This window comes from Asterias amurensis, chromosome 18 (genome assembly GCF_032118995.1).
Source record: "Asterias amurensis chromosome 18, ASM3211899v1".
Classification (NCBI taxonomy): Eukaryota; Metazoa; Echinodermata; class Asteroidea; order Forcipulatida; family Asteriidae; genus Asterias; species Asterias amurensis.
The window spans coordinates 3,360,256-3,371,581 of NC_092665.1; the positions used below are offsets into that span (position 1 = coordinate 3,360,256).

Genomic DNA, 11,326 nt, shown 5'->3' on the forward strand with positions numbered 1-11,326 from the left:
AACATCCTGCACCAAGACTAGGCCTTGAGGTGCATCTGGCAAGACTGTGTGATTTCGGAGGTGGGGGACACCCCTCTTTTAATAGGTTCCTGTACCGTTGGCTGTAAGACTTTTTGAGACGGTCTACAGCAACCGAGTCCAGCGTTATCCTGAAGATGATCAGAGCATACTGATCAAAAAGTTTAGTCCATGGCCAAATTTAATAAAGCTGTCAAGCAGAAAATACTGTTTAGCAAAAAAGTCTTTGCTAAGCAATATTTGAGTTGGGCACCAATAACAATGTAAACTTAATGTAAGTTTAGCTGGTAACCTGTTTCTGTTAAGTAATACCTTTCTGTGCTTAGCAAGTTGTTGTTCTCACAGGCTTTATTAAATCGAGCTCTTATCCCAACAGTTCTCACTTATCAGAACCGCCAAAGCTCAAAGAGAGATTTTATGTTTTAACGCAACTTATTACCAGATATGACCTTTGACCTTTTTGCAGATGTATGGCATGACCTGGTTAGCTGACCTTTGCTCCCTAATGGGCGACATCGAGGTGTTGATCATGATCACGTCGGCAATCTGTCACGACCTCGACCATCCTGGCTACAATAATGCTTACCAAGTAAGTATAATTATATAGCGCATTGTACAATTGTGTGCTTTATACCATCTTGCAGTTTCTCCAAAAAGTAGTAATTTATATCTCAAAACGGAATGGCACTGTGGATTAAAGCCATTATACACTTTCGGTAAACAGTATTGTCCAAGTCCCACACTTCGTGTATCACAACTTATATATAAAATAACAATCCTGTGGAAATTTAGGCTCAATCGGACATCGGAGTCGGGAGAAAATAACGGGAAAACCCACTCCTGTTTTCGCGCGTTTCGCCGTGTCATGACATGTGTTTATAACAAATCCGTAATTCTCGTTAACGAGAATTGATATTGTTTTACCGTTTTCTCAAAAGGAAAGCATTTCATGGACTAATATTTCAAGAGAAGTCTTTCACCATTACCTTCTGTAAACCCTGTAAGTTATTTGTAAATCTGTGAACTTTTTTTTTTTTTCTGTACCGAAAGGGTCCAATGGCTTTAAGCAGACTTTGTGATTAACACTTCAGTTTCCTGAGCGAATGTCTAAAAATATTGGTATTCTTCTACTTTTTAATTTCACAGGTAAATGCAAGAACGGAGCTAGCACTCAGGTATAACGACATCTCACCTCTTGAGAATCATCATTGTTCTGTGGCATTCCAGATTCTGGAAAAGGTGAGACATACTCTTAGTTGACTCGATCTGTTCTCACCACTCCCCAAACCCAGATGTACCAAAAGCTTTTATAAAATCTTATGATTAGGTTAAGTAGACAGATTGTAACTGTTGGTTTTTAGCTTTCCTTTGTCATCAGAAAAAAACAATTCCCCATATACTGTACCTCTTGACTCCCAGTGGAAAGGCTTTACCTAGCCCATTTATACACCTATGGAAAGAGAAGCAATTATGGTTTAAGAATTAACCCAGAGGCCTTCAGCATTATGAAGGGGATTTGTACTAATATGTCAACTCAGCCACAGTGACTTAAATCTGTTTTATTTGTCTGTCATTCCTCGGACTTGGTTGGTGCACATATATACACCTGTGGGAAGAGAAGCAATTATGGTCAAGAGTCATCTCAGAGGCTTTAAGCACCTAGAGTGTGATTTAAACCCACATTCCTAGTAACCCGGTAACACCTCAGCCTTGGTTTATCCCCTTTAAAGCCATTAACCACTTTCGGAACAGAAAAAAAAAAAGTTTACAGATTTACAAATAACTTACAGGGTTTACAGAAGGTAATGGTGAAAAGACTTCTCTTGAAATATTACTCCATGAAATGCTTTACTTTTCGAGAAAACATTAAAACATTTATCAATTCTCGCCAACGAGAATTACAGATTTCTTTTGAACACATGTCATGACACGGCGAAATGTGCGGAAACAAGGTTGGGTTTTCCCGTTATTTTCTCCCGACTCCGATTGGGCCTAAATTTTCACAGGTTTGTTATTTTATATATAAGTTGTGATACACGAAGTGTGGGCCTTTAAACAATACTGTTTGCTGAAAGTGTCCAATGGCTTTAATACACCTGGGGGAAGAGAAGCAATTATGGTTATTAGTCACTTAGAGTCCATAGGCACCAAGAATGGGATTCAAACCCACACCTTAATCTGGTGCGCTCTGCCCATTGACAATACTTTACATTATTCTTGATTGTTTATTCCATCCTCTTGCAGCCTCACTGTAACATCTTCAAGAACATCGGTCACGAAAGATTCAAGAAGGTCCGAGAGGGAATGATAAGATGTATACTAGCCACCGACATGGCCAAACACAGCGAGATCCTCAACAAGTTCAAATCAGTGGTTCCAGAGTTTGATTATTCCAATAAGGACCACATCAGCCTGGTAACTATGACAACGTGTTTTGTTTATTTGCAGTGACTGTTACTTCATGCTTAATAAGAATATTTATCCAGCGCTAGAGTCAACGACAGGTGTCCTCTTGGTTTGGGCCTTGAACTTTGTGAGCGATAATTACAAGAACTTCAGAAAATAAAAAATATTAATATTACAATGGGAGACTTTGGTTTCTAGGTGGCAGCAGACTTACCAGGTAAATTTTTATTAGGCCGTGTCCGAAACGGTGACTTCGGCTACAGCTACGGCTAGATCGCCCGCGTCTGCCTATTCTTCAACACTGGTAGACGCGCTGATCTAGACGTAGCTGTAGCCAAAGTCGCCAATTCGGACACGGCCGTAGTTCTGTGCATGCGGACATTACTGTGAGTAATGAATTTACCTGATAAGTCTACAGCCAACCTATTTAGAATAAGTGTACGTAGAATTCCCCTTAACAAATTTGCTTAAGTAGCCGTTTCAATCTCACGTTGTTTGCTCTATAGTGTGTTTTTGTTTGTTTGTTTGTTGTAGCTGATGCAGATTTGTATCAAGGTAGCAGATATCTCCAATGAGGCCCGACCGATGGACGTGTCCGACCCTTGGATTGATTGTTTACTCACGGAATTCTTCAACCAGGTAAGCTATAGGCAGCCATTTTGGTAAGAGTAATAGAGCAATCTTTTTCTAGTTAAAGACACTGGACAACTTTGGTGTCTGTCAAAGACCATATTTTTCTCACTTGGCATATCCAAACTTATGCATAAAACAACAAACCTGTGAAAATGTTAGACTCAACTGAAGCCTTTTAATATTTGAGTAAGGAATGACCTCTTTCTCAAAACCTACGTTACTTCAGAAGGAGCTGTTTCTCACTATGTTTTATACTATCGTAAGCTCTCCATTGCTCGAGACCAAGTAGGTTTTTATTCCAGTAATTATCAATAGTGTCCAGTGCCTTTAAAGAGCGTTAAACGACTGTTTTCTTCCAAAAGTAAGTTAACCAACCAGGAAGCTTGATTTGTGATGGTATCCTTGATTTGTTTTGTTACAGAGTGATGTAGAGAAGCTTGAAGGGTTACCAGTGGCCCCATTCATGGACAGAGAGAAGGTGACCAAGCCCTCATCACAAACCGGTTTCATTCGGTTTGTTCTGCTTCCACTCTTTGAGTCAATCGGGTTGTTACTTCCCAAGCTAGATGTAAGTATGCACAAGGGGCGACACTAGGGGGCAGCAGACTACATTGTTTATCTCCTGCTTACGGACATTTTCTAAAGCTGTAAGCACAAAATATCTCTTGGCAAGGAATAATCTTGCTTTGTAACCTGCCAATTAATGTGAACTTTGATAAGATTTGTATGCCTTGGGTCGATTTCACAAGGCAATCAAATCCATCGTAAGACAAATTGTCAGTACTACCATAGTGATTTGTGTCACACTTTACTAAGCAACTACGATTGATTTGCAGTTAGGATCAAGCTCGGCTCCTTGTGAAATCGACACCAGGTCTAGTGAGAAGCAATTGTTATTTGGGCATACAGCCCTCAATTCTCCACTATCCTCCACTCTATAGTCTTGCAGTACAAACGTTGATGAGATTTGTATGCCTGTCCCAGTGATAAGCAATTGTTATTTGGGCAGACAGTCCTCCACTATCCTTCACTCTATGGTTACTCCACACCAAAATGTTTGGTCTTGAATAAAATTGGCATGCCTGACCCCATAAGAAGCATTTGTTATTGGGGCCTACATTCCTCAATCCTCAATCATTTTCCATATAATAATAATAATAGCCAGTTTTTATATAGCCCTTTTTCAAACCCGAGGGTTTCTTAAAGCGCTTCCGACATTATTACCCTTGGTCACTGGGCCTTAGATCATTCCTTAAACCATCTCAACTCCCTGGGGAGTATACAGCCAATTATATGCTCTACTCTGCTACAAAGTCACCCTGCAGTCACTCTATTGTCCTCATCTCATGCAATCCTCACAACTTTATGAAGAGTATTTGGGAGGACTACGGTTAATGAATGATTTCTTTGTTAATGTTGGCAATGTTTTCCATTCTTAGGAGCACATCATTGAACCTGTCAGGAAAGCCCTCAATTACTACTCGGAGATGGCCAAAGCCATGGAGGAGGAGAAGCGGAAGAAAACGGAGAACGACAAAACGAGGCAAGCCAACGGCGAGATGCCCAAGATCAACTCCACAAACGGCTCCACGACGCCGGCCATTAAACAGAACGGCGACGCCGCGATCAGCAACGCCACCGACAAGAAAGTAGTCCGAACAAATCTCAGCATGTCGAAGGTCGGGGGGTCATCTAATGTCAGGGGTAACCCCAAATGACAGGAACTCGGATGTTGCCTAAGAAACTGTTTCATGGCATCCTTGCCGAAGCGTTGCGATGGTTTTATTATGAGGAGACAGAGAGGGTAAGAGAGAGGGTGAGAGACAGGGTGACGAATGGGGTGACGAACGGGGTGATAGAGGTGTGTTTATGTGTGTGCTAATAACATTGGGTACTTGTTTAGAACCTGTCTTCAACTTGTGTGCTGTCCTCGGGACAAGGAACTGCCCGCCCTCAGATGGATTTTCAAGACAACTGGATCAAGATTCATCACTCTACTCTACGAAGGTCCAACGGAGTTCCGACTCCAAGCTGATATAATCCAAGCAAGTTTTAGAACAATACAGTTTTAAAACATGTGGAATTGGGTGCCAAAGAGGTGGACATCTTGTCAGTGGACTTGAGTACCAACCCAGATGGCTTGTTTAATAGACCAGTGAATATGAGTACTAAACCAGGGGACTTACTACTAAACCAGTGGACTTGAGTACCAAACCAGTGGACTTGAGTACCAAACCAGTGGACTTGAGTACTAAACCAGTGGACTTGAGTACCAAACCAGTGGACTTGAGTACTCAACCAGTGGACCTGATTACCAAACCAGTGGACTTGAATACTAAGCCAGTGGACTTGAGTTCCAATTCACGAGACTTAGTACTTAGTACTAAACCAGTGGAACTGAGTGCCAAACCAGTGGACTTGAGTACTAAGCCAGTGGACTTGAGTTCCAGTTCACGAGACTTACTACTAAACCAGTGGACTTGAGTACTCAACCAGTGGACCTGATTACCAAACCAGTGGACTTGAGTACTAAGCCAGTGGACTTGAGTTCCAATTCACGAGACTTAGTACTAAACCAGTGGGCTTTAGTGCCAAACCAATGGACAGAAGTAACAAATCATTGGACCTTAGTACTACACTAATGTACTTAAGTTCCAAACCAGTGGATTTGCACACCAAATTAGTGCACTTGAGTACCAAACCAGTGAACTATGGTTGAATTAGTATTCCTAGCCTTTATATGCAGAGCATGGCACTTCTTTGTTCCAACAGCATTATTGTTTAACTTGATTTTTCATTGAATCTTTGCTCTGGATCCACACATTCTACTAAAATAACCAGAATTTGTCAATGGAGCTTTCATATTTTGTCATCACTATATCTTCGGCATTGTCCAATGAATGCTCTAGTTTACCTCAACAATTATCGCATTTGCATGATAGCGACTTTTTACTTTTCCATCCAAGTTTCTGACTTTTGTGCTTCTTTATCCGGCTCCTATATACTGATGACTTTTCAGGAATTAAGCATAATATATAAATTGTAATTATTTTATTAAGATTTTAACCATGGATGTTAGAATATATAAGTGAAGAATGAAATCGGGAGAAAGTGTAAAAAAAACTTTAAAAAACAAGCACAAATTATTTTCTGATTCTACAATATAGTGAATTATTTAATTGTCTTAGGCGAAAATTGAATATTGAAAAAGCAAATAAATTTTAAGAATTTTTTTTTTCCTGCGAAATGTTCCATCAAATCAATTATATTAAACTTCCCTTAGGAATAAAACACTTGGAAATTGTGAAAAAATGGTTCCTTAAACAGTCGTCTGGACAATCTCCACCTGGGAAAATCCCATACCAACAGGTTATCAGGATCTTTATGTCAAATTATTGTACTTGAAACAGTAGTTGATTATTTTTAACAGAGTTATAGCAGAGTTTTATATCTATGTGACTGGGAAGCTATTTTATGTTTTAACCAAAACAAAATCAATAAGATATTTGATTTTAAAAGATAATAACATAAAGTTTTAATAATTTTGAATAAAAGCAAATAGTTAATTTAGTTTATTTATATGTATGATAATAGATCAAGTGAATGTAGAATTTGTAAATACCAATATAAATAAAACTGACAAAGTAACACAAATTTGAAACTACTTTATTTCTAGAAAGACTGCAATCTTTTTTCTTGCAAGACACTTTCAGTTGTAGATTCCTCTTGCTTCAGGAGAGCCTACTTTGTATCACTAAATAGCCGTCGGTTTTTAAATCTAACAAAGAGAGACTTTTTCAAAGTTTTTGTTTCATTTTTATTGAGAAACTCAACATTTTAGACAGGGAATACTTTTCATATATTTTTTAGTCAAAGTCATAATTATCATTCCCAAACGGAATATTTTCTTCTAGCACCGATTTTCGTCCAAAGTTGGCTAAGTGCTTTGAGTAATTGTCCAAATTATCCACTACCAATCCCAAAGTTTACTTCTCTTTGATTTATCACTTCTCTGCCAATCAGCTATGTTTGGTGACAAGTGCATCAAAAATAATTTGTGCAAAGATGGTGTAAAATGTTGTTTGATATTTTCATTAACGACCTTATGCAATGACGTCATCCAGCGGCCATCTTAGTGGAAAAACGGTGACGAAACAATCGAAACGCACAGATTTGTACGCGCGGCACACAGGATTGGCCAATGAACAACCTTTTGACCTCTAGGTGAGGGCGCCCTACTGAAATGACATCATGTGCATAAGGTCTATGGGTTTAAGCCATTTTTTTTTATGGACCCATTTTCACAGAGCTGTATAAGCACAAACAGTAGCTGAGCACAATCAAATTGTGCTTATTACCTGACTACAGTACACCAGCCACGATACCATGTCATATCTCTGACTGGTATCCTGCAAATGCTGTGTTCATCAAATTGTTAAGCAGTATTTGTTTATGGAATTGGGCAGGCCTATAGGGGTCAAGGGTCAAAATGTGAAAAACAGTGTTACTTCAATTTAAAAGATTGTCGCCTTTCTTAAGTGTACAAAAACGTTGTCTTGAAATTTAAAGTTTTATATTTGTTTCTTTTTAGTTGATGTTTATTCATCAACATTAGGTCATGTCCTACAAAGATGTATTATTTTGCTGCAAAACTTCAAGGGTTCATTATGGTTAAATGTATATTTAATTAGTTAAAAAAAAACTAATTTAAAGTTTTCAAATCCAATTACTAGAAATTCGTCTTTTGTTAAATGTGTTTGGGTATTAGACCTCAACCCAGACGTTAGCATACATCACGTTTAGAGAGGGTCCATATAGACTGTCCCCTTTTTGGTATTCTGAGATCGGTTATCCCTCTTGCTATAGTATACAAAGGGTACCTGACGTATTGTATTATGAAGTCATTTCCATGCACCTTTAGTTGAGGTTTGCGGTAGCACCATGTGTAAATCTCTTTTGAGTATAGTGTTGGTTCTGAAAAGAACACGTGGTTGACAACTCAACGTTTCGATCAGTATATTCTGCGAAATGCTGAGTTCTCAACCACCGCTTTTTTTTAAGAACCAACACTAAAACTAGCTCAAAAGAGTTTTACACTACCATGGTGTTACACAAACCCCACATAATTATTATCCTACCATGCAACGTTTCAAATCCTACTGACCGTGCAACTTTGTGAAAAAAAGGCTGATTACAATTTGAGTCTTTCATTGCATTACAGTATTGGAAAAAATGTTTCAGGAGAATGTATCTTAAAGGCAGTGGACACTATTGGTAATTACTCAAAATAATAACTAGCATTAAACCGTACTTGGTAATGAGTAGTGGAGAGCTGTTTGTAGTATAAATCATTGTGAGAAACTGCTCCCTCTGAAGTTATGTAGGTTCCGAGAACGAAGTAATTTTCCACGAATTTGATTTTGAGACCTCAGATATTTGAGGTCTCGAAATCAAGCATCTGAAAGCACACAACTTCGTGTGACAAGGGTGGTTTTTTTCCATATTTATCTCGCAACTTCGACGACCAATTGAGCTCAAATTTTCACAGGTTTGTTATTTTATGCATATGTTGAGATACACCAAGTGAGAAGACTGGTCTTTGACAATTACCAATAGTGTCCAGTGTCTTTAAACTTTCACAGGTTTGTTATTCCATGTTTGTGTCACACAATGGGGGAGATAGGCCTACTGTTTTTTGACAAATACTAATGTTGTCCACGTGTTTTGAAAAAAAAAAAACGCCCATCGTCTTGAGATAAAGAAAGTTTAACAGTTTAAGGCAAACTACGGTGCTAAAAGTGTGCTTTAACTACAATCGGAGGACAATGTGAAAATCGAGCAATTGTGACCAAACTTATCTCAATTTATCTTAAAATAGTTGTTTTCTTCAACCAATCACTTTTCGTTTTTGAAGAGGAACAGCGTTGGGTACTTTTTGTGTTGCCAAAATAAAGAGATTTATTTTTTCCCTTCCAAATGTTCAAACAACTATTATTTTGTAAATATTGAAGCGAAAAGTCTTGCTTCAAAATGTCATTTTGTTTCGTTCAAAGATGATGCTATTATTTGTTATTTACGGACCCCTTTGTTTGGAATAACTTTTTTTCGGGAGGAGGAATTTTATTCAAGCTACTTTAATTTACAAATACTACACAAATTACTGTCAAACCAACTACTTTTAGAACATACGTGAAGAGAACTGGCAAATGGCAAAAAAACATTGACTAACTTGTGCGTAAAGTGCTTGGAGAATTGTCAAAGATGTATTTCAATTTGAAACCCCAATGATGCGCCATCCTTTTAGAAAGAAGCGGGGTGTTTATATTAAATTGATTGTAAATTGATTGATTATATTGCTCCCATAAAACAACCCATCGGTTTCTGTCAAATTTTGAACACTTTGTAACACTATTGTACCTTTTGATTTATTTTCCTTAACTTTTTAAACTGTCAATATGTAAAATAAAAGTTAATATGGTTAAAAGTTTGCCAAATTTCGTTCAGGAATTTTAGAGCTCTAACTGCACAGCGCAATAGCCTTGCTCTGTTGACGTTTGTGAAACCATGGTTCGCGCCGAATACCTTCTGAAAAAACAATGTGCTTTAGCGATTTTGAACTTATAGATCACAACGGATAGCCAGGGGTAGCGTGAACCATGATTTCGAAAACACAGTAGTTGCGCCTGAAACCGGTTTCCCTATCCTCATGCATTCGTTACATTGGGTGTTGGTTACCATCGAAATGGACGAACACACTCGGCTCAAACGGGTAAAACATATTGTAGACTAGAGTTCAAAGTTATCGATCATAATCGATAAGATTTATCGTTAACAGCGTAGCAGATAATCATTGATAAATCAACTGATAGGTGTACGTTGAAGGCGCATAGTGGTTTATGTGCCGCACTTTTATTTTATCAATCACTGCTGCGTTGCTTCTGTATCAAGATTCATCCAATGAAAGTCCTTGTGTGGTGTGATTTGCATAAAAGGCGTGGTTACGTAAAATCCACTCAAAAGGATGACTGTGGCATGAGAGTGCAAAGGGTCTACGGGTGGTGTTTGTCACAGCATAATGAATATTCATTTTCAGTCACGCACACTCTTTCAGGAGATAGCTTCAGCCAATGGAAACGCTTTGTGGACATAATCACGCCCCTAATAAAGCACAGCGCGGCAGTTCTATGAGAAAAAGTGGAGTTATTTATAATAAATGATTTTATAGAAAATGTATGTACGTTGTAGGTTTAATATCAGTTTTGAGATTTTATGAAAGTCGGATTTTCATCAATATTATCCGATTACAACAACAATAGATTTAGCCTTTATAAGAACTAATGAAGAATTGTACAAATAAAAGTTTACAAAAATAGCGGTTCGCGTTGTTAAAGCTGATTGTCGGATCCGCCTTATTATAATAACAAGAATGGTCATGTTTCATAACAAACTTGTAGTCATACATAAAATAGCCGTCTGGTTTTCTTTGCATATCTTTTGATGTATTTAAGTTCAAACTGCAATAGAACTTTGAAGCTGAATTGATATTCCAGATGTTTAGGAGAGAAGATATTTTCCAGTTTTCTTTTCTTAGAAGGGGGAAATTCATTTGACAAACTTGGCACAAAAGTATAAGAACAATGAACACTGAACAAGTTAAAATGAGCAAACTCTGTTTTTTCAGTGTTTTTTTTTTTTTTAATACTTTTTACAAAAACATTGTTCACAAAAGTTGCTTTTGTTTTTACTACCAAAGGGACATTTCCGTCGGTAGTATTTAGTAATAAAATGCTACGTTTCTTTAACGTGCTTCTGTAAAGTACTCATTGTGGGTGTGGAAGCTGTGATTTGGTTTGATTGACAGCTACTGGTTGACCAATCAGCACATAGAACCAATAAAATATAATTTCGTTGAAAAGAAAGTTCCGCGGTTGGTGAAGCTTTCTCACATACTTACAACCCTGTTTTAAAAGTGTAATTTTTACATTTAAATCTAGAGATTTTGAAAGATAATAAATCTTCCTCGAAAATATTCGAAGCTTCGGGGTGTCTGCGTATAATACCATTTGATATTTTTTAGTAATATCACTTTGCGATGTGGAAGTTTTAAATTTGTTATTTTTTGAAATGCCTAACATGTATGTATAGTGAGTTTTCGAAAGAAGAAAGTACAATAAATTCTTCTTTTAATGAGATAGTAAACAAATTGATTGTTTTTCCGTCAAATTTGTTTGGCTTTTGCATGAGAAATGTTGTTGGGGCAAATGGACGA

General features: G+C 37.7%; 1 protein-coding gene across 2 annotated transcripts in view; it reads left to right on the forward strand.

Annotated features, from left to right (window-relative positions):
• LOC139950325 (high affinity cGMP-specific 3',5'-cyclic phosphodiesterase 9A-like) overlaps window positions 1–11,254 on the forward strand; it is a 120,595-nt gene extending 109,341 nt beyond the window's left edge. For both annotated transcript variants that reach the window (XM_071948938.1, XM_071948939.1), the window contains exons 8-13: window positions 485–607; window positions 1,165–1,257; window positions 2,263–2,433; window positions 2,959–3,063; window positions 3,479–3,625; window positions 4,497–11,254. In XM_071948938.1, coding sequence (XP_071805039.1) covers window positions 485–607; window positions 1,165–1,257; window positions 2,263–2,433; window positions 2,959–3,063; window positions 3,479–3,625; window positions 4,497–4,775 — 918 coding nt within the window. In that variant the 3' untranslated portion in view covers window positions 4,776–11,254. The remainder of the gene's footprint in view (window positions 1–484; window positions 608–1,164; window positions 1,258–2,262; window positions 2,434–2,958; window positions 3,064–3,478; window positions 3,626–4,496) is intronic.
• Window positions 11,255–11,326: the final 72 nt, after the last annotated feature.